Source organism: Larus michahellis, chromosome 1, assembly GCF_964199755.1.
Source record: "Larus michahellis chromosome 1, bLarMic1.1, whole genome shotgun sequence".
In the NCBI taxonomy this organism is placed as follows: Eukaryota; Metazoa; Chordata; class Aves; order Charadriiformes; family Laridae; genus Larus; species Larus michahellis.
The window spans coordinates 33,740,321-33,762,524 of record NC_133896.1 but is presented as its reverse complement, the minus strand read 5'-3'; the positions used below and the strand labels follow the sequence as shown (position 1 = coordinate 33,762,524).

Genomic DNA, 22,204 nt, shown 5'->3' with positions numbered 1-22,204 from the left:
TAAATACCGAATAAGAACTTTAGTGAGCAATCCAGCATGAGCTGTGTCAGCGTGCGGCTGTAAAACCTGGTACTGCCAGGACGCAGGGGTGGCACCCGGCCAGGTCATGGTATAACAGACACCGAGCCTGGGGGGGGGTCATTCTGTCATTTGATTGTTAGATACTCGATCCTGCTTCTACTGGGGGAAAAAAAAAAGAGTCAGTCAATGATGAAGGTCGGTCCCTGTACGATAAAATTCATGTAATCTAATACACTTTAGCAGTAATGGTAAATAACTTGGATTATCAAGATACAAGTACGCAACGTTTAAATATCCATGTGGGGTGATGAAACATCAAAGGGCTGTGATAACAAACAAATGTGTGGCTGCCGTGATCACCCTTTGTCGTACAACATTTCTCTTCAAGAAGCAGATTACCTGTTCCTGCCACTGGCACCGCTCTCACCTCTCCCTTGTCCTTCCCGCCCCTGGGCTGTGTGGCGGGCAGCCATGGCTCCCTCGGCGTCACCGGAGACACGGCTCTTCTGCCCTCTCAGTAGTTAACTGTGGTCCATATTGCTTCAGCATCCTTCACCTTCTACTTAGGTGTGCTTTTCTGGTTCTGTTGTGTTTGGTTTCTTTTTCTCCTCTAATTTTTTTTTTCCTTGTGATATCCAGACTCCTACAGGTGGGTTTAGAATACTTTTGCAGCTGATTCAAACTTTTTGTTTTGAAATGCAGTTATCTTTAAGAAAATGTATCAGTTCTATAAGCAGAGTACTAACACTTTTTTACAAAACCATTGTGTTTTTTTTCCTTTTTTTTTTTTCTTTTCTCCTGAAGCGGTGTGTGTATTTGAAGGCAGAACCTACTTTGAAGGACAAAGAGAAACTGTGTATTCAAGCTCAGGGGACTGTGTTCTGTTTGAGTGCAAGGTAAGAATACTGTTGATGGAAAAAAGAAATTCTTGCATGTTAGAAAATCAAAGTCCCCATGAAAGAAACTGTTGAGATGCAGACAGGTCTGCCTTAGGAAGTGGCAATAGAAAAAGCATCTAAGGGATCTTGTGTTTATTTGGTCTTACTGAGTTACACATCAAATTTTGCAAATAAATTTACTTCCCATAGCTGCAAGCTTTGATTACGCAGCTTGACAATCAAGCTGCATTCTTTCCTCCATAGGTATCATCTCCATCATCGGTAATAAGAGACCAGCAGACTGCCGTATGTTTCCATTGACACGTGTGCAATGTTATTGTTCAAAATTACATGCTCAGGTGCGAGAGATGCGCGAGCGTGATGGGGGCGTAATTTGGAATTCAGGATAATTCTTAGTGGAAAAGCTGGATGAAAAAGAAGGAAAAGAGCTGTCACACCAGGTGTCTGGTTGTATTTCTAGTGGTGGAAAGTGGGTAGAGTTATTGTTTTATTTGTAAACAGAACACACCCGATGCTGAGTCAGTCTTGTCCTGCTGCATGAACAGAGTTGCTCGTCGGGGCACAAATGCACTTTAAGGGCAAAATATACCCCGGGGATGGCTGCGGGTTGAGAATTACACAAACTGCTGCAATGGGTCCTGTGTTGCCTCTCCAGGGGAGGGATGGGGAGGAATTCCCTCTGGTTAGAGAGCTGCTGGGATAGAGTTGAAAACCTGAGGGCACATTTCTAGGGCAGAAAAAGAGGGGAGCAACTCCTCCTCTGGCCACGCTGCAGCTACCTATGGGACCAGTGTCTGGAAATCTCAAAACATTTTCATACAGTTATGAAAAAAGCGTGTTTTACAAAGTAGAACTGGGGACTGTTGTCTTACCGCTGTTGATTTCAATCTTTGTGAGCTTAATTCCTGGAGTAGGTGCTTTGAAACTCTTTCGAGAAAGGAAAGGAGAAGCCGACCAGAAATGGTTTTGGATTCAGTTGTACGCTTTTCAGGACTGTGAGCTCGTGTTTTCAACATGACACCTGGGATGTGAATTCTGTGATTAGTCAATGGGTATAATTAACAACCATCAGAAGTTATGTGATGCTGCCTCGTGTTTCTTGCAGCTGACAAATGTGATAGTGTATGAACAAAACGCCTCTGTTGGCTGTCCTAGTCTGTATTTTGTTGATTATCTTTGTTTGCTGGTGGGGTGCCCGACTGTCCTGGTAGAAACATTAAGCAGCAACTTTGGCTGATTCAAATGCTACTTTTTCAAGGACCGAAGCACATCCAGCTTCCACTGAACAGCCTTGGGAATGATATTTCAGAGCAGAAAATCCACCTACTGTAAACTGTGTTGGTCGGTTAGAAAGTCATAGGTGGGCACTATTTTGTAACCAGAGTTTATTTTTCACCAGAGTTCTCGTAAAAGGATGTAATTAACGGCTCCAGCTCAAGAGAGGCTTAATAAGTGTGGCACAAGTGCTAATTTCATGCTTGAAGGCTTATAATGATGGTATCACGGCAATATAGGGAATTTCTTCTTTTTGTCTGCATGTAATTCTAAACATCATTTTTTTGTTTTGTTTGGCTGCTGCAGTTGTGCTTGCTATAGGCACGCACTTTTCTGTTTGAATATTATAAAACAAGTGAATGACAAATTCTTTTCCAAATTAGAATTTTTAAAGGAATTAATTGCAATCCAGACTACTCTAATTGATATTATTTCTATCAAAGGTGTTTTTTTTTCCTTTATTTTGTGGAATTGCTGGGTTTTGTTTGTTCTGGCATACAATGTATCTATGGCTGGTTTGCCTTACTTTATTGTCAGCTTAGGGTTGGTTTCTCTGTCAAGATTGTTTAGGGTAAAGTTTGAGCAGTATTTTTGATATTGGCCATTGTGTTCATGTTTCGTCTTTATATTTCATGCTTAAGGAGGATGTAAAATTAGATGCTAGACCCATAATAATAATACATGCAATGACATATGCATGATTTTAGGCACTTTTCTTGCATGAAGAAATAACAGGGTTCTGAGTTCAGTGAGCTCCTATTTTAACCAGATGATTGCTGATTTTAAGGCAGCTGCCTCTGAGGAACATGTTCTTGTTTGCCTTGTTTTCCGTCTTCGCCGCTTCATGACTAGAGCGCTGCAAGACACATTAATTAGGGCCTGAGGGAGCCTAAAGGTGGTACATCTGCGGTAGCCGGATTGCTAAGGCAGGCATTGCATGTGGTCATACTGCAGTGGTTGCCTGTGACCTGGACTAAGTGCCTGAAGATATTCAGATCCCATCTTGGCATTCGACATTTCCAGACGCCTGATCCAAACTTAGCTGAGAAACACTCTCTTTTCCTAATAGGGAATCAGTGCCAGTTTCCTTCAGTGTTACTACCACACTGTTAAGATCAGAAATGGTCAAGTTTGATTTTACTTGCTGTATAAATAACAAGCTGCTTTAGAGTATTCATTATGAGGACCCTTGATTCTGGAGTCTGCTGCCTCGGTTTTTAAGAAATAATTGTTGCTCTTTCAGGCATAATTTCAAGAGCAACTTTTGAGGCAAGCTGCCTGACAGCTAAGACAAGAAAAGAATGAGAGCAGTTGCCCCACTTTTGCTTGCTTGAAAAGGTTTGTGTGTAGGGGAGTTCTTGATGCTTTTATTATGCTGCTTTGTCCTTTCAGTGGTACCTGGAATTTGGCATAGGCAGTTGCTTGTTTGTACATTATAACGCTAAAACTCCACTAAAGTTATCATTTATCTTTATTTCTTCTCTCACAATATTAATCAATTACCTCAATTTAACAGAACCACAAAATGCAGCGTGTCCCAAAAGACAGTTGTACAGCTTTGAACTGCCCAGAATCTCAACAGATCCCCTTGTCTCACAGCTGCTGCAAAATCTGTAAAGGTAAGGTAATAGCTGGATATATGTAAGCTCAGTGTAATTTTCCATTCTTATAGGTTATATAGACTTTTTTTCTTATGTTTTTGAGTAGGACACCCCTACGCATGATAATCACTATACGTCTTGGGAAGCTAAATAGATAACATCTGCATCGTGACATCTGAAAACTGTTTGTAAAATGTCTAAGAGTGTAAACTCTGTGAAATGTTTACTGGCACTTGTGTTTTTCGTTCTAGCCAAAAGTGCGTGAAAAGTCAAAGAAATCATATACATAATTATTGATTTTCTACCCTTCACCCCTTCCTGTGACCAAACAAAATGAGACTGGAGAAATGTCCATGTTCTCCAGCATCTTTCTGTGATTCTTTGCGCTGTCTCTTGCAGAGAGCTGTTTGTGCCATGCCGTCGTTTGAAGACTGGAGTAACTTGTTTATCTGTTTGGGGTTGTAGTCTGCGCCTAGAAGCAGAAGCTTTGGGGAATATTTTTGTATGCAACATAACTTCTTTGTGTGTTACACCCAGACTGATCCTTACCAAAGGGCAGAGGGGCACAAAGTGCTCTTTGTCTTGAGCCCACTCTTTTGATCTGGACATAATACCAGTATCTTCAAAGCTATGAGCAATTGCATCTTCAAGTGGCTACGTCTGTTTCGTCTGTAGCTAAATAATGATAAATTGATACCTGGCATGAAAGATGTTAGACTCGGGCTGATTTTAGGTATGCTTCAGTGAAGGGTGCAGCTATACTTGTTTCTGTGCTACTTGGCACAAACATGAAGGGTACGATTAATGACATCAAGCAGAGAGATAAGAGAGTAGAAGAAAAGAACTTAAGTTGCTAAGTCTTGAAGCCTATCGCAGTCAAAAAGGATTTTTTAATGATAATTTTCTGTAAAATCTTCAGTGGCTTAGAGAGAAGAATTCTGTTTCTTGTGCCTGGTATAGCTAGGAAGTTTTAATATATGTTAGATGAGTGTTTTCTGAATATTTTGAATCCTACCTGAACCATGCTTGCTTGGCCTCTCATGAGCTGTGGAGAGCTTATTCTTTAAACAGAAAGCAGCTGTACACCTTCAGCAGCATGTATTTTGTTTATTAATACAGCTGATACGTAAGTGTTAAGAATCTTAAGAAAAACAAAAAATCAGTAAAAAAGCCCTTACTCTTTCTGGATAACATATGTGTTCTTAGTTCTTAGTTATTTAATGCCAAAGTCTGATACAAACCAGCCCAGACCAGGAAATCAAAAAATAAGACTATTACTTTGTCATTAACTGGAGCGTCAACAAGGAAGACAACAAAAAGGCAAAGAGTAGACGTCCCCATGGCCAGAGGTTGTCCTTGACACACACAATTCTGCTCTCATCAGTGAGTACTGAAGACCCTCTAACACTAGTAAAAATGTAGAGCTTTTTGCTTCTTGATGTCCTATGTTAGATAACAGCACTGTGGTTGCTACAGTGAATGATAATATTTAATTAACATTATCTATGCGTATCTCTAGGTTACAGGGAGACAATCCATAGCAGAAAAGAAAGAGAGAGAGAAAAACATCTCCTCTTGTATCATAGTAGGTCTGCGATGTTTGTATCATGACCATGTCACTGGGTCTCAGTACTAAAGTATTCTGCCTTTATGGGTTTCCTTTGTCTTCTTTTGCTTGGTTTGTGTCACTTCACACTGTTCCTGAACTGCCCGAATGCAAAACACCTCCCTGACCTGACCTCCATGCAGATTCTCTTCCATTGTCCTGCGTGAAGTGCTCGTTTAACGTAGCTTCTGCGAAGTTAAGGGTAGAACCCCTTTCATAGCAAAATATGAAATGGAAGCCAGGTGGAGTGATAAAAATAATAATCATTACTTCCAACAAATACTTGTTTGTTATTTGGTAAGAGGCCTGTGTGGCAGCCTGATTCCAGCTTGTGTTCTGTAGCTGTTGCTGTTACACCAGTCCTGGTCCCCTGAGCCTGACCCACATTCCCCAGTTCTCCTAGGGGAGATTTTGAGAGACGAAAATAGATATTGAAAAACAACAGTGAAGTACTGCTGCGTGAGCAGGTCCGATATTTCAGTTAAAGCAAGAAATTTTAAACGAATGAAGTTGTTGGAAAAACAGTGGAGAGAAGCTTCACACCTTTGTAGACAGATGTGGAAATCATAGAAGGTTCAAGTCAGTTACTACAACCAACTTGAATTCGGCATAAAAAAAGATGATTTAATAGTGGTCAGCAACATGGCAGTATTAGATTTCATGAGAGCAAACATAAGGAATTTAAAAAAACCCTACAGAGTTGAAAGGCTAACTATACATCTTCAGGCCTGGAAAAGAACTTCAGAATCTTAGAAATTTGTAATTAAGATGCAATGCAAAACAGTCACACTCAGGAAAAATGGAAGGGAAAAACCAGGAAAATAGGAAATAGAGATGGCTAAAAGGTGAGATTTTAAAAATAAATTTCTCTGAAATGTAAAGGATGATGCAATCAGGGAAGAGTATTCAGTCAGTGGAGCTTGAAAGGAAGAGATAAGAGGAAGAGAAAAGCAAAACAAGTCAATGTTAATCAAAGACTTTTGGTTAAATGTTGAAGGTTTTTATAAGTACACCTGGGAAGAAAAAGCGCTAAGAAAAAAAGTAATACCACTAGTAAATGAGCCACTGAGTGTCTAAGCTATTGAGCTCTTTTATAAATGTCCAAAATAAAAAAAAAAAAGAAAATGAAAAAAAAAATGTAATTAAGAAGTGTCTTGTAAAAGTGCTTAACAATGACAAGGAGACTCTAAGGGGATTTAAGCAAGCCTCCTATCCAGCTGCCTTACATCAATGCCGTAACCTGCAATTGAATTGAAGAGACAGTCTGTTCTTGTGGTCTTTCCTACTCCTTTCATCCGTTTCGTGCTTGGTACAATTTATTTGTCTATATCTCACAGACAATAGCAAGGTATTCTTTGACCTAACTGAAAAAAAGGAAGGACTGTCTGTGACAGGGATGTTTTATAATCCCTGGATTCTTTTTAACCCTCAATCATACTTGTTTCTGTACAGGCCATGACTTTTGCACTGAAGGACATAACTGTATGGAGCATTCTGTCTGCCGGAACCTGGATGACAGAGCTGTCTGTAGCTGCCGAGATGGCTTCCGAGCCCTTCGGGAGGACAATGCGTACTGTGAAGGTAACGCCTTGTGTAGATGCTTAGCTCCACTGTATAAATTGCTGTGGGATGAATGTATTGATTCATGAGTTGTCAAAGGGATAGGACTATTAAATGCAATGAAGTAGATATGCAGCATATTAATAAACTAAAATAATTATCTCTCCAATTAAGTTCTTAAAAAAAAAATAATAAAAAAATCTGATCAGCGTCGAAGTGGCAATTTAGTATAGTATGGCTGAGGTCTTGAATTTGAAACATGCTTCCATGGGAAAGTTTTCCTTTTTTTTTCACGGTATTCAGACATTCAGGCAATCTAAAAGTCAACCATTTGAATAACATATTAGTATAACATTTAGTTTCTCTCTTCACTGCTGCCCGTTCCCATTCTCTCTCCCCAGGAAGTAAGTAAATGCTATAGACTAGACACTAGTATTGTTAATTATACCGAGTAATGATTTATTATTTGAGCTGCTCTTTTGGTATCAGGGAGCAACAAGCTACTTAATCAGCAGAGAAGCCGCTGTAATTTGTTTCTTTACAGCCTAGCATAATCCTGTGAAAAAAACCCCATCCATACTCCAGCAGCGAGAGCCAAAGTCTCTGCACGATCTCTTAGCTCCTCTGCTAACTGTTGCTCTTCCTCATGAAGACCCTGATTCTGCAAACACATAATCCTAGTGTGCTGTCAGGCCATCCTTATCATAAAGCTTAAGCGTCGGCAGCAGGATGACCTTTGACTAAGAAGCAGTTTGGTTCAGATTTAGCCTGACAAATTGAAAGTTAAGCATCTGTGAGTGGAGTCTAAGGTACTCTGCCACCTAATACCTGGATTGTTGTCTGGCGATGCACAATTAAATGGAATGAATAAAGGCCTTTTATGACTGTTCCTTTGGCTGAACTCTGCAAAGGTTAATGCCTGCAGCTTACCTGAGTTAGCAGCTGCATTAACGTCAGTGGGAATGCTCATCTGTAGATTTAGATTAGAGAATTCATGACTGTTTTGGAGAAAGGAGTATGTAATTAATCAGCTTCGCATACCTCTCTGCTTAATGTTTACGGTAAGCCTTCTGATGGAAGCCCGTTTTGAGAAGTAGAACTAAAAATCATGCAGAAACAAATCCCTTGCCCCTCATCACGTCCCAGCAGACGTCTGACATCAGGACCTGCTGTGTAGCTTGTTCTGTGTTGCAGCATCAACCACTTTTTATCCCATAGTCCCTGGAGACTATGCCGAGGCTTAGGCTGCGGATCTGCGTTTCTGGGAACTCACCAGCCATTTCCGTTTCAAGGGGGTCAGTGGAGCAGTGGAGTTAACGGTGAAATCAGGTGCTTTAAGAAGCATCTTTTGTTAGTTTGCTGAGTGAAAGCAGAAAAACAAGTTATGCTCTCTTCATGATCTCCACATCGCTCAAATTAGAGTCTGTTATTAAGTGTGGAACTTGACAGGCATTGCATAAGCAAAAAATAAAAGAAGCGTTTTGATCAGCATTGGTGGGGAAATGTTTAGATGAGGACACAGTAACTGATGCTTTGGTATTATAACTGGTAAACCAGTTTGTGCAGTACCTGAATTCAGTGTGATGATTTTTTGAGCTTTCTTGGCCCAATTGCTTCTGTAATGGCGGATGACGTTGTTTCTGGGTGGTAATTATCAATCCACTTAAGTGCTTTCAAAATAAAATGAATAAAAGGTTGGGGCACGTTATTTAATAATTGTACTACTATGTTTGGATGCATTAAATTCTCTCTTAATAATACGTATGATTTAGGGCCTGATCCAGGAACACTTGCTCACATTGAAGATAGCGGGAGTAAGTCCCATTTGGAGGATGCACCTGCCTGAGCAAAGCTCATGAGATTGGGTCCCTGCCAGATGAGGTTCTCCCAGCCAAGGGCAAAGCTAACTCAGCAGGCAAAGCAGCCCAGCTGCCCTGCGAGTTCTGTACGGTGGCTGCAGTGTAGGCACCACACACTTGGTACACGAGTCTAGGACTGGCCTTGGCTGGTCATCCCTGAGCGAGTCTGCAGGGCATGTGCTGGAAGGAGGGGAGATAAGGTTACAGATTGCAACTTCAGGATTGCTTTTGTAGAAGAGAAGGGGCCAGGGGACTGAAATACCCATGTTTCTTCAGAGTTGTGTTTTTAGTATTGTATTGTTTCTGAGCACTGAGCTTTTTCTTTCTGGAAGGAGACTGTTACCTTAATATTAAACAATGTAATAGCTAAACGGCGCAATAGCAATAGCGTGACACCAAGTCTTTTCAGAGTCCTGTCCCTCATCTTGAAAGGCCAAAACCTTTCCACAGGGAGGGTGAAACCTCCCTTTCTCAGCACATACCCTTTCTTCACTGTGCCATTATTGTGGCCTTAATTACGAGCAATGCCAAGTGTAGAAATGTCGACTTAATACAAAGCCTTTCAGAGAAGGCTTTTTGTACTGGCTGGAGCCCACGGGCATGATAGCTGTTTCTGTGTTCTCACTTCACAAACTTCAGCTATGCTGCAAAATTGGATGTCATTGATTCCGTGTTAGAGCCGACCTTCACTAAATACAATCCTGATTTGTGCCTCAGCACTGTCAAAATTCAAAGAATAAACAGAAGTAATGATGCTTCCATTGGCAGAACTTCTCCTTAAGGTAGAAGAACAAAAATAAAAGTATTCAAAGCTGGTTTCATTGTGGGTATGGAAAAGCTGCATAAATTTCATCTGAATGATGGAAGAGTTTGGCTTCTGTCCTAGAAAGAATTGGTGTTTTTCCAAAGCTGTGTGATGTCTCTAGATACTGTTATGGTGGATACCTTTCTGTTCTATAATAATAATATTTGTTAATATTTATGTCACATTTAGCTTTCCCTTGGGGGACTGTTTAAAGCAATACTTAAAGGATTGGGATTTCTTCATTTACATGCTGTAAGCCTCATTCCAAGTATTCCGAAATCTATTTTTTGTCGCAGGTTATTATGCAGTTTGAAATACCTTGTGGGCAGGTTGGGTATGGATTATGCTCTGCTGCCCAGGTGTAAGTGCTTTCGAATATAGCATCCTTGGTGTATAGCCCACCCGCCATGGGCGTTTTACAAAAGCAGATGTTCTGATGAAGTGTAATTAGTTTTTCCCAAAGCAACACCTGCAGTGCTCTCAAACTGATGATCGCCCTCTGGGATATATTTCAAATAGTGTTCACTGTCTACTACATTGTGGTGCTGGAGTTATGCTGAAAAAGTTTTTAAAGATAAAGTTTGTGACTCTCGAATATCAAGATATTCTGATGCATCTAGAGGAGTGAAATAGACTCATATTTCAAATAAGGTGGGTTTGCAGATAGTCTGCTTGGTGGCACCTTTAGGTGTTCTTCTCAGATCCTTGAACCTAAGCTGTTTTCGTGCACCATGTCGTGCACTTTTGGCGGTCTTCAAAAGATGTGTTTGCGGAGGAGGCGTTACTTGTACCGTTTGGAGACTGCACTTGGAAGGACTGCTTGAAGTCCGATTTTCTGATTTAATAAGAGTGCTCAACTATCTCCGCGCAAAATCTGATTTCATTTCAGAAGCGTTGCCAAGGATTGCTGATTAAATAGAGAGGGGAGTAGGCTCAAGAAAGAAGACGGCAGAATGCAGTAATCTTTTGTAAGCACCAGGACTGAACATGCTCTGAGAAAAACAGGTTATTTGCTTCTTTATCAAGAGGATTTTGCCTGATGCAGAAGCCGTTTTACATCATGTACTTGTTTTGGCTGGGAGTTAATTTTCTTTCTAGCAGCCTGTGTAGTGCTGTGTTTTAGATTTGTGACTAGAACAGTGTTGATAACACAAGGATGTTTTAGCTGAAGAGTGCTCGCACCGTGTCAAGGCCGTCTCTGTTTCTCACTTCCCCTGCAGCCAGTAGGCTGGGGGTGGGCAAGAGATTGGGAGGGGACACAGCGGGGACAGCTGAGCCCAGATGACAAAAGGGATGTCCCTGAACATACGACATCATGCTCAGCAGTAAAAATGGGAGTACTCTTTCTGAAGCGGCTGTTGCTCAAAGACTGGCTAGGCATTAGTCTGCTGGTGGGAGCTGGAGAGTGATTGCCTTTGAGTCACTTTTTGTTCCCTTTTTCACTTATTAAATGGTCTTTATCTCAACTCCTGAGCTTTTTCTCACTTTCGCTCTTTTGATTCTCCCCTCCATCCCACTGGAGGGGGGAGCAAGTGAGCGGCTGGTGGGTGCTGAATTGCTGACCAGGGTCAAAGTTTACCTTATGTGTGTGTGGACCATAACGTTTATTTTATTTTCTGATATTTGGGTATTTAGTTGCACCGTACCCAACCTAGCTAACTTACTCTAACAATTTGGGATTATTTAATATCATTAAATGAATTTTTGTGAAATCGTTTTCCATTTTTATTCTAATTTATCCTTTCTCCTCAGTAAGTCTCCTACTTTCTTTGCTGTTGCCATGTTTGTCCCAGTTTCAAGTGCAGCAGCTGAAATGAGACCAAAGGCTGAGTGACCGTGTCTACATTTGCAATTCTGCATTTGAGAATTGCATCAGCTTTACTGATGTTAGCTCCTCAAGGGAAGAAGGTCTTCAGTTTAGAAATCTGCTTTTGAGCAAGCTGGCTTGATTTGAATCATTGTCAGTGGAGGGAAGTAAGCAGTCTTACAGGACGAATTGTCTCTTTCCAGAGTTGATGTCTGAAGCATGTTGGAAGTGCCATTTGGCTGGACATCATCAGGTTTTCCTTAGCCCAGAGTTGTGTGTTCTCATCCTGTTTGGAAGGATTTACTAATTTATCCCTGTGTTTGGGTAAAAATACTCATGCGTTATCCAACCCTCCTCCTCAACGACAACAACATTACACTTCTTCACTCACCTAATTTGTACTATATGCTGTTAATCTTACTGTTAATCTTGTTTTTAACTACTGGATTACAAAAATAAAGTACATTTTCAGAACCAGCCTGATTTCCACAGAGAAAAGAGAAAAAGTAATAATCAAATTGCGGTAGGGTACGTGTCGCATCATATTGTCCAAGTGCAGTAATCAACAGCTCATTTTTTCTTTTGGCAAGTGTAATACTGAGAAGAACATAAGTAAGATAGAGACCTTGGTAAAGGAGATAAACCCCAGCGTATTAAATTCTATTAAGTCCTCTGCATCTTTCATAACCAATATTGGGCTATTTGTTAGCTTTGCTGTCTTCGTGGTATGCACCGTATTCTTTGGGTGAGAGTCTTACTTAGGAGTTCTGCAGTACTGTGAAACTGGGAAGGTTACCCAAGCTTCTCTCTTCATACGTAATTTTTTCTGCTAAGTGAGATGTGGCAATCGTGTCACATATAGCTAAGAAATAAATATTTCCATCTCCATCAACTGACAGCATCTGAGTCATTAGCTTGTCATTTTGGGTTGGCTTGAAAAACTAAACTAATCAAGCAGAAAGAAAAACTTTCACTCCAGGAAGACAGAATGTTATTTCCAAATCTCTATTAAAAAGTAATTAAACATTATTAATATTAAAATTAAATATTAATATTAAACAATATTAATATATTATCAATTATTAATATTTTTTCTCAGCAAAGGCAGTAAGTGTCATCTTATTTCCATCGTTATGTTACTGAGAAATCTAAATATGAAGAATTATCAGGCCAGTTCTAAAGTGTCAGAGTGGGCCAAATCCTTCTTGTCTGCCATGGCTCTTACTCAGGAAGATAATAAAGCAAATTCCTAACTTAAAGTGTACAAGCAGTATCCCTGACACCATTTCATAAAGTGTGGTGCATACTGGGGTACAGATAGTCCCACTGCCTGTAGCAGTGGAATGGGTTGTACATGTGCAAATTGCAGGCTGTGATTCAGTGTTACTTGATTTTAATTACTTCTGCAGGAAGGATGTTCCGACTGATTCTATCATCCACCCATAGCCAGGACTGACAGTGATGGTATTGCAATTAAAAAAAAGCTGAAACTAATCATATAAAGAGAGCCTCTTGGAAACGCTTTTAAAGTGTTCTGTGTTAGCAGTGTCTGGTAAGGAGATGCTTTATTGTACTGAGAGCAGCCCTTTTCCACCAGCAAATTAAGGTGGAAGTTTTCATACAAATTGCTTAAAGCGGCAACCTCAAAGCAAAAGAGAAAAGAAACTAAAGCCTTCATTTTGTTCTTCTTTTCCTTTCTCCAGATCCTTAAAGATCTGCCAGCTCTGTTCTGCTTCCTTGTCCCTGAGGGCAGTTTCCCAGGGGTTCCTGTTGACTAACTCTGTGAAGAGCTGGAAATTTGCTTTCCTGAAATTCAGGGTCCTGAGTTTGCTCTTCACCTGATCCATATTCCTTAGGACTGTAAACTGCAAGAGTGCATGATAACTGCAGCCCAGGCTGCCTCCAGTCTTGATGTCACTGATTAGCTCACTTGTGTTGGTGACCAACAGGTGCAGTATTGCATCCCCTCTGGTAGGGCTGTTATCTGGCTTAAGAAGTTATCCTCCGTGCACCCCAGGAGTCTCCAGCTACGGAGCCATGCATCAATAGACAGGGTCCGTCTGTTTCTTCCAATGTCACTGCCCGCAACTGGAAGGAGAGAGGAAAAAATAACCTGTGCTCCAGGTTCCTTTACCAACCGTCCCGAGGCCCTGAAGTCTCTTTTGTAGCCCTTGGACTACATGTTGCAGCTTTATCACCAGCCACATGGAAGAGCGATAATGGGTAGTAGTCCGAGGTCTGTACCAGGCTAGGAAGTTTCTAGTGATGTCCTTAACCGAGGCCCCAGGGAGGCAGCAGGTTTCCTTAAGAGGAGGGTCTTTCCAGTGTATTGGACCCTCTGTTGCCCTCAGAAGGAAGTCACCTACGTAACCAGTCTCTTCTTCCTCATGGAGGTGGTTGTGGTACAGGGGGTAGGCCTTTCTGACCTTGGCAACACCTCTGATATAGATGGACCATCATTCACATCATCCATTGACTGGCCTCCAGAGCCTCATACCTGTTGTACAGAGGCACCTGGGAAGGTGGGATGGGCAAGGAGGGGGTTTGCCTGCACCCCAAGCATGGACTTGCTTCCATTCACTCCTTTCCTTTAACCCACTGCCCTCAGCCTGGTGGGGGGAGGAGACAGAATCCCCTTGATCTTGGGGTTTTTTATTTTTTTTTTCCTGGTGGCTGTTCTTGTTTCTTTCTCAGGGAGGGCAGAGCATGGTTCCACCAGTCTGTCTCTTCCTCAGACTCCCAAATACAGACTAACCCATCCACAGGGGCCTTACCGCAGCCTACAGATACTATCCTGCTACATGTGCATCCGTCTTCCAACGAGGAGTTTTAAAATACACACATGCAGTACAATCTGTGCTGCCTCTTCTGAGATGAATCTGATATATATTTGTAGTTTCTGTATAAAAATAGTAACGCTCCTTATTCCCCTTTTAAAGTAGGGGAAAACAAAAACACTAAGAGTGGAAAGTATTCCTAAATTCCTGACATTCACAGTTCAAAATGATGAGAAGCTGTCATACTTTAAAAAAAAAAAAAAAAAAAGAAAAAGATTATTTTGCAATTCAAATTTAAAGACCTATTTCTAACGAAGTGCAGTGCTGAAGGGGGATGGATCATGAACTGGAGTCTCAGTAAGTTGTTCTTATATTTGGAATTCACTAATTAATCATATACAGCATCCTTTTTATTCTCAGTATGCAGCTACATCAGACTAGTTATTTGGTGCCTAAGGAAAGGCCCCCCCAGGATGCTTTCATGTCTGACACATAACTATATATAATTACTTGTTTCATCGTGTATACACTACCATATGAATTAATTATAAGATATTAAACAGTAAGAAGTTGCAGTTTGCCAAGTAAAACATTACATGATGGCAGACAATATTTGTTTTCCAAAATTTCCTGTGTGATATATATTTTTTAAACTACATAATGTATGTGGAGTCCAGTGATGTTTTCATGAGACAGAGATGAAGATTTCATTTTCTTCCAAGAAACAGGTAGCTGTTGAACAATATCTCCTACTGCATGTTTAACAAGGACGGTTTTATCTCAACAGTCTGTCTTCCTTTCCAAAAACTGGGGCAAGTTGAAATAAAAACAACTCTTTGTACTGTTAAAAATGGTATTTCTGAAATTCTGTAATGTTGTATTGTGTCGTTTCAAAGCTGTAGAGAGCCTCTGTCAAGGAATGTAGACCTTGAGTGACTTTGCCTTTATTGTATGAGCATTTTCTGTCCTAGTAGCTCCCTCTCAAGCTGCAGGAGATGGACAGAGAAATCATGAACTTACGCAAAGAACAGAGATTTAAAATAACGTGAAGGGGAAGGCACCGAAATATGTACAATGTGCGTATGTGTTATCTATCTAGTTTAATTGTGGGCAAGGAAAGAACACACCTTGTGTGGTGATCCAATAATTCAAATTCATTTTTAGTCTACTTGATGCTTGAGCAGGCTAGTCAAAATATAACAACCTCTTATTAGTTCAGTTACAACAGTGATAACACTTATAATCCAACTCACGCAGTTTCTCTTAAGTTCCATTAATAATTCAATAAAATCAATAGGCACAAGTAGCTGCCCGTTTGCTCTTACCCTCCCTGTGCGTTGCTCCAGTGATAGCTGTCAGCAGCCGAGGTTCTCTGATGGGAGCAGCAAGCTGGGAATGGTGGAAGGTTATTTTATTTTTTATGCTTGGTCTTTCTGTAAGCTTGAGGTTATTTTTGTATGTTTTATCTCAATACATGGGTTATGTTTCCTGGAGTTGGCTCATGAGGTTAGTTAGGTTGTGATTTCTTAGGTTTTAGTGCTTTACTCTTTTGGGGGAGGAGAGGAGGAGAGGTGCACAACTGCAGAAAGGCAGGCAAAAATAAAAATAACAAAAAACTCCAACAACAAAAAACCACACAGTTTCAGAGGTAAATCATATATGTGTGGCCACTTGGTAGTCTTGCTGTTGGAGTTACGCCTTTTACTGCCTGTTGGTAACACCAAAGGCTCAGGGCTACACATATATATATATATAGAGAGAGAGAGAGAGGAGAAAAGTCAAAGATTATCTCAGAGGGTGAGAGTGATGACAGCTATGGTGGTGCAGTCAGCTGGGATAAATAACAGGGGAGGTAGTGAAAAAATACACAACTTTGATTGAAGTTGATGTTAATATCCTTTTTGGAATGTGTCACTTGGAAAAAAAATGCCACACTGGGTTTGGTAGAGCAAAGGAAAAGTGAGCGCAGTTATCGGTTTGTGACTGACAGGAGTAACAGCAGTAGTTAAACCGTTGGCTTGGCTGGTGATGGAGAGCCTAGAAAGAGTAGTGGGAGGAGAAGGAGCAAGGGCTGTGCCAGAGCCCTGACGTTTTTTGTCCTCTTAGTGGGTGAGAAAGGGTATATACAAGAAGAGACGTAGAGGAGCATAGTGGTGTGAAAACCAAAGCATGCGAGATACTGAAACCAGGTTGTAGCTGAAAGTGAAGGGAGTCTGGAGAGAACAGGAGCTGGGAAACACAGTTAGGGGAGGTGTGAGAGACCCTACTAAGAGCATTTTTATTGTAGCAATGGACTGGGAAGTTTTAATGTACTAAACACTCGAGCAAGTTGGAAGGAAGAGTTTGAGGATGAGTTAGTGTGTTTGACGGTGAAAAGAAAAAAACCCAGTACTTTTACAGGTGGGTGAGCTGGTGGGAGCTTCCTTCAAAGTTATGGAAGCTATGGGCTATCTTTTCTCTTTTAAGGAGGAGGAGCTGGTGAGGGGATGGGTTGAAGGCAGGAGGAGAGACAAGGTGAGCGAGATCTGGAGACAGGACTGAACTTAATCAGGTAGAAAGAGGTGAGGGAGGAAAACAGCAGAGAAGTTTGATGCCAGAGGTAGAAAATGGGAAAAGAAGGACTATTGTTGTTGGAGGGAAGACAAAGAAGAAGAAAAAGGACAAAACTTTTTTTCCTTTGCGACCCTGTCCAGGGTGCAGGACAGGTTGTGTTGGGTTTTAAATCCATGTTAATCCCTTTCCCTGGTAGTGGTGTCTGTGACTGGTCACTCTTCACTCTCCTGTTTTGGTAGCATCTGCTGATGTTGTGATGCCTTTTTTCTAGGTCAGGGTCCAGATGAGAAGGTCTCAACCTTTCCCAGCTTGTCTATTTCTGTTTGAGTCAGGTCAGTAGTGATAAAAATAAGGGCTCGAAGGCCCTTTATAGTGACTGTTGTTACTGGCATCCATCCTTGGGATTCTCAACAGAGAGCCCCAAGACTTGCAGGAATAGTGGGTAAATGATGCCCTTGCTCTTAGCAGTGGAGTCTTCAGGTCAGGATGGAGGTTTGCTGATGAAGTTGTGTGGGAGAGGTGGAAAAGCATTAATACTCTGTTCGGCAGGTAAATGTGGGCCTTCATATTTATGGGCTGTGAAGGCAGAACTTCTCATTAACACAGAAAAGGGCGGGGTTTTGTTTGTTTGTTTGTTTTTAATTTGTAGGTCCAGTCTATTCTGCTCTTGAGTTCAGAGTAATTTTTGATGCACTTATGAAAGAAATTTTTATAAATAAAGCTTTTTGTGCTCCTGTTTGCTCTCTTCCTAGGTCCTTAATATTATTTGTTGCAAAAATCCTGCAAGAGCATCTCCCTGCCTACCATATACCTCTGTAAGTGTGACCAGGGAGATCACTTATGCTAGATACCATTGAGTTTTAAAGGAAATGGCCGGAGGCAGGATACTATCTATAAAGGATACTCAATTCTGGAAGTAGCCTTCTCTCTTTACAGCCCAGATTTACTGACTTAGTACCAGGCTCATTTGTTCTGGCAGGCTTTTGTGGTGGATAAAGGCAATGATGGATAGTGAGGCCTAAGAAGAAGCTTTGTTAGCGTGAGGCTTTGGTCAACAATGATTTATAGATTACAGGTCAAGTTCTCTTCTTATTAATGGGATTGTAAAACATAACTGGGAATTTCACTCTGGGGAAGCAAACCCATTAGGGTACAGGAGGAAGGGACACAGGGAAACTATTCCTGGGTTATATATTTTGCATAAATTTTTCTGAGTGCTTGGGGGATAAAGACAGATGATTTTTTTTCGGGTTTGATGTTTTTGCAAGTATAAATAAATCATTGAAGTGCAGATTCCAAACACTTTAGCACTAACCAATTTTCCCAGAGATGCCTCTTTTATCTGTTCCATTGGGAACAGAGCAGGTTGATGATCTCCATGACTACATTGTTGTCAGTACATCACAGCTGGTGGCTCAGCATCACATCACAGACTTCAAGCACACAAGTCTTTATTGTTGAGTGTGTAGAGCCATTGGAGTGGCACATTCATCCTGTTGAACTAACTGACTTCAGCAACTTACTGGCTAAACAGTAAGACATTAATGTGCATTAATATGCTAACTAGCCTTTTTGGCAGGGGAAAATTAAGATAAATGTTGTAGGCTTTCTTGGACGTTGAAATGCATCAGGTTTTCTGTTGTACTTAGTGCATTTGTGTCTAAAGGTGAATAAAAGGCTACACCAGTGTTTCAACCAGTAAGCAGGATGAAAAGGCTTTTATTTTGGTAGCTTGGAAAGAGAACAGATGTTGGGCTCTTTCCCTGCCCCGATTCAGTCCTCCTTAATCTGTAATACCTTAACCTAATGTATACGAAGCTTGCATATGCAGTGCTAAAGAGGTAATGGAATCGCATGTTTTTAGTGTGGTCAATCTCTGTGCGACCAGTTGTCATTCGACTATAACTGTATCATTTTCATATTATTTATCTTTTGTGTCCAGTGACAATGTAATTTAGCGCTAAAGTTGCAAACAATTTGTAAAAGCAGCTTCTTATCAGCCGTGCGTCCATGGTGTAGGCAATGGAGTTTTGACACTTGATTAGCATCTTTAGGTACCAATCTAATATAATAATATGATAGTAGCAATAATAATCAATTTATTTCCTTTGCATTCTTTAGGCTTTCTAGAGAGCTGGGTGGGAAAGAATTTTGTTTTCCAGTGAGCGTTTAAAAAATGTGGAGAATATCTTTGCAAATCAGTTGGAAAAAAAAATAATCAGATTTATTCACATGAAACACTTCAATCCAAAGTTAACCTGATCAGCTATGGGTGGGTTTTTTTTGGTAACAATTGAACAAGCAAGGTTTTGAAATAAAGGCAATTACAAATAAAACATTTTGCAAAACCTCCATATGTGATATGTTGGCAAATGGAAAGCTATTATTTAGAACACTTCTAAATCAGGACGCTTGAATCAAAGTAGCTCTGGCTTTAAGTTTTTCACTGCAAAATGAAAAACATTAGTGTTTTGGGTCTCCTGTGGCTATTGACCTGCCAAAGCAATCATTAATATACTTTTTAGAAAATTCTATTTAATGTTCTTGAGGCTTTGGATTTAAGTAGAATTTTCTGAGAGTGCCAAAGCCAGTTCCTAGGCAGTCTGTTGGCGCCAAGAACATAAGGCCTGTAATTACTCGAAGACTGATGTTGTTACTTAAATACAAATCAACACTATTAATTTAATATGGAGTAGTGAACTGGAATTATGAAAGACACAAGTTGCATGGTTTGTGGTAGTAGCGGAGGCATATGTTGTAACTGCTGGCTGGTTTTGGCAACTGTGCATTTATGTTTCTGCAGAACATCTGTACGTCAGGAGATCTGTGCCATTTTCCACTTCCCGTGCAAAACCAGCCGCCTTTGCAGTAGTCTTGTGATAGCTTCACTTTTCTTTTTTTTGCTTTCCTGGGTGACTTTCCCAAAATGTGTTTTGAGCCTTAGTGTGCTCACGGTGCTCGCTGTAAATATTCATTTATTTGTGTACGTCCATGAAAATTACAAAATTAGCATTTCCAGACCAACACCCTAATCGAGGTATGATTCTGCCATGCCTGCAGATCTTACAGGGAAAGGAAGGGAAGGAAACCAGCTGAAATATATTCGCTGTGAAGCTGTTAGGAACTGAATTTGTGCAAAGCAGGCTAGGCTTCCCACCCTGAGCATTCACAACCTCCAGCTTCTCCGGCAGAATCCAGCAGAACAGTTGCACTGGGCAGAGAAACTGGGGAAAACAGAAGTTTTTTTCAAAACTGAATGAAAGTAGGAAATGACTACAGAATCGCTGTATCAGTGTGTTGTGTTGTTTTGTACCGGAAGGCAAATTTTCTTCTGGGAATATAAAGGGGGGGAAAAAAAGCAGGCAATGAGTGCAGATGATGAGTACCTACCGATTTAAAGATCCTGGGAAGACCAGGAAGAATTGGGGGATAGGCATACGACCTAAACAGGAGTAAAGTACGGCAGTTAACACTGTTGACATTTAGCATCACAGCATTAGGAAGTCAACCCTGATTTGAGTTTTTATACCCAGTCTGTTGTTTTGAACTATCGTCAAACTCTGGAACACAACACTGTTTTCCATCCAGAGATTTTATATTTAACTCTGAAAGCTGTAAACATCATTGAAAACAGGGAGGAAATCAAAACTGATGAGCAGGAAAAAAAAACAAGACAACAATCCACCCCTTTGATTTTTAACACACTTTTGTAGCAAGGTTCAGTGACACATTGCGTGACAATATAACCACATACAGAGCATCTCAGTAATGCTGTCTTTATCATTAGCATTATAGGAACAGCGTGCTACTAATCGCCTCCAAATTAATATAGCTTTTCTTCTTCGCAGCATAATAATTGTGTGCAGAAGGGTTTTTTTTTGTAATTTGTGGTGCTTTGTCTGTCTTACCACTGTAGTATAACCTGCTACAAGAAATACACCTAATTTTGCAGCCCAAGGGAGTACCAGAACCGATCAGGTTTTGAAGTCCATGCCTGCAGTGATTTATGTCTGGAGTTTGCTCTAGAACTTAATACTGCAGCAGGTATTCCACCCCAACAGGTATTTTACCAAGTTGCAGTTTTTTCTATCAGAGAAGGTCTTTATATAAACCAGATTCTTTCAAGTTGATGTGTGTATATGTATCTATATACATACGTATGTAGGTATGTATAAATACAGATACATGGGTATATATGTATATGTGTATATATACACACACATATGTATATGTGTCTGTATATGTATATACGTGTGTATATATATACATATGTATATGTATATTAAAATTACTGATTTTAATACTGATTTTAGTACTGATACTTTATAGTTCTAAGAACAACTTGTGTAAGTTCTGGTGCTTTTTCAGAGCTTACCATGTTCCTTACAGTTCTTTCCCAAACAACAATACCTGTTAGATCAAAGGCAAACAGAATGCATACAGTAGTGTGTTTCTATACTGATGACTGCAGTGACTGTACAGGTACAGTGATGGATGACATTGCGGGGCTGAAGCAGTTGGTCTGCTTTATGGGACCCCAGTTATTTTTTTTTTGCTCTTATTTAAGTCATAGCAATAACATCATAGGCACTTCAAAAGGAAAGATATAAGCCAATGTCATCTTCTTTGTAACTCCACTAACAGCTGTTCACAGAAGGCTCATGCTGCTTCTCTTATTTCAACACTTCAAGCAGTTGTTTTAAAGGAGAAAGCTAAGAATCTTTCCGAAATGCATTGCTGCTCAAGTAACTTTTTAGTTTAACCCACTACTGATGGAAGTGAGTAGCGGTGTATCGAGATGTTGTAAAGAACACCACTGAATTTGACTTGTGTTCCTCTTTGCCTTATTCACAGATATTGATGAGTGTGCTGAAGGCCGGCATTACTGTCGTGAGAATACCATGTGTGTAAATACACCAGGATCCTTTATGTGCATCTGCAAAACAGGATATATACGCATTGATGATTATTCCTGTACAGGTAAGAGCTGCGTATTCGTGAATGGAAATAACAGGATGATGGTATTTAGGAGCACTGTTATGATTCTTCCAACGTTCATCTTTGTTAGGGTCACAAAATGTCTACATGAAATGTTAAACAGAATAAAACACCAAAATAATTCCAAGGTTACAGTGCAGAAAAGCTAGTGCATTTTACAGATTATGTGTATGTTGTATCATTTGCCTGAAATTGTAAGGCAGTCTGGATGTCTTATAGGTCTGCATGGCTTTGGGTGCTGATAGAAAAGGTGAAGGGAGGAGGAGAAGGGAAAAATAAGAGAGCAAAAATAGTGGTGTGGTTTACTCGGTTTCCCTGTGGCATACCAGTACAACTTCACTTGGAGTATAATGACTCTTCTGCAAGCTTTTGGTGGAGTTAAATTTGCTGAATATTAGAAGCGTCTGTTTCCTCGTTTATAATTCTCCTGCCCTGGGGAGGTT

At 40.5% G+C, this 22,204-nt stretch overlaps 1 protein-coding gene across 2 annotated transcripts in view; it reads left to right on the top strand.

Annotated features, from left to right (window-relative positions):
* NELL2 (neural EGFL like 2) overlaps positions 1-22,204 on the top strand; it is a 156,698-nt gene that overhangs the window by 64,186 nt on the left and 70,308 nt on the right. For both annotated transcript variants that reach the window (XM_074567442.1, XM_074567524.1), the window contains exons 10-13: positions 826-917; positions 3,712-3,814; positions 6,855-6,983; positions 21,618-21,743. In XM_074567442.1, the coding sequence (XP_074423543.1) occupies positions 826-917; positions 3,712-3,814; positions 6,855-6,983; positions 21,618-21,743 (450 nt within the window). The remainder of the gene's footprint in view (positions 1-825; positions 918-3,711; positions 3,815-6,854; positions 6,984-21,617; positions 21,744-22,204) is intronic.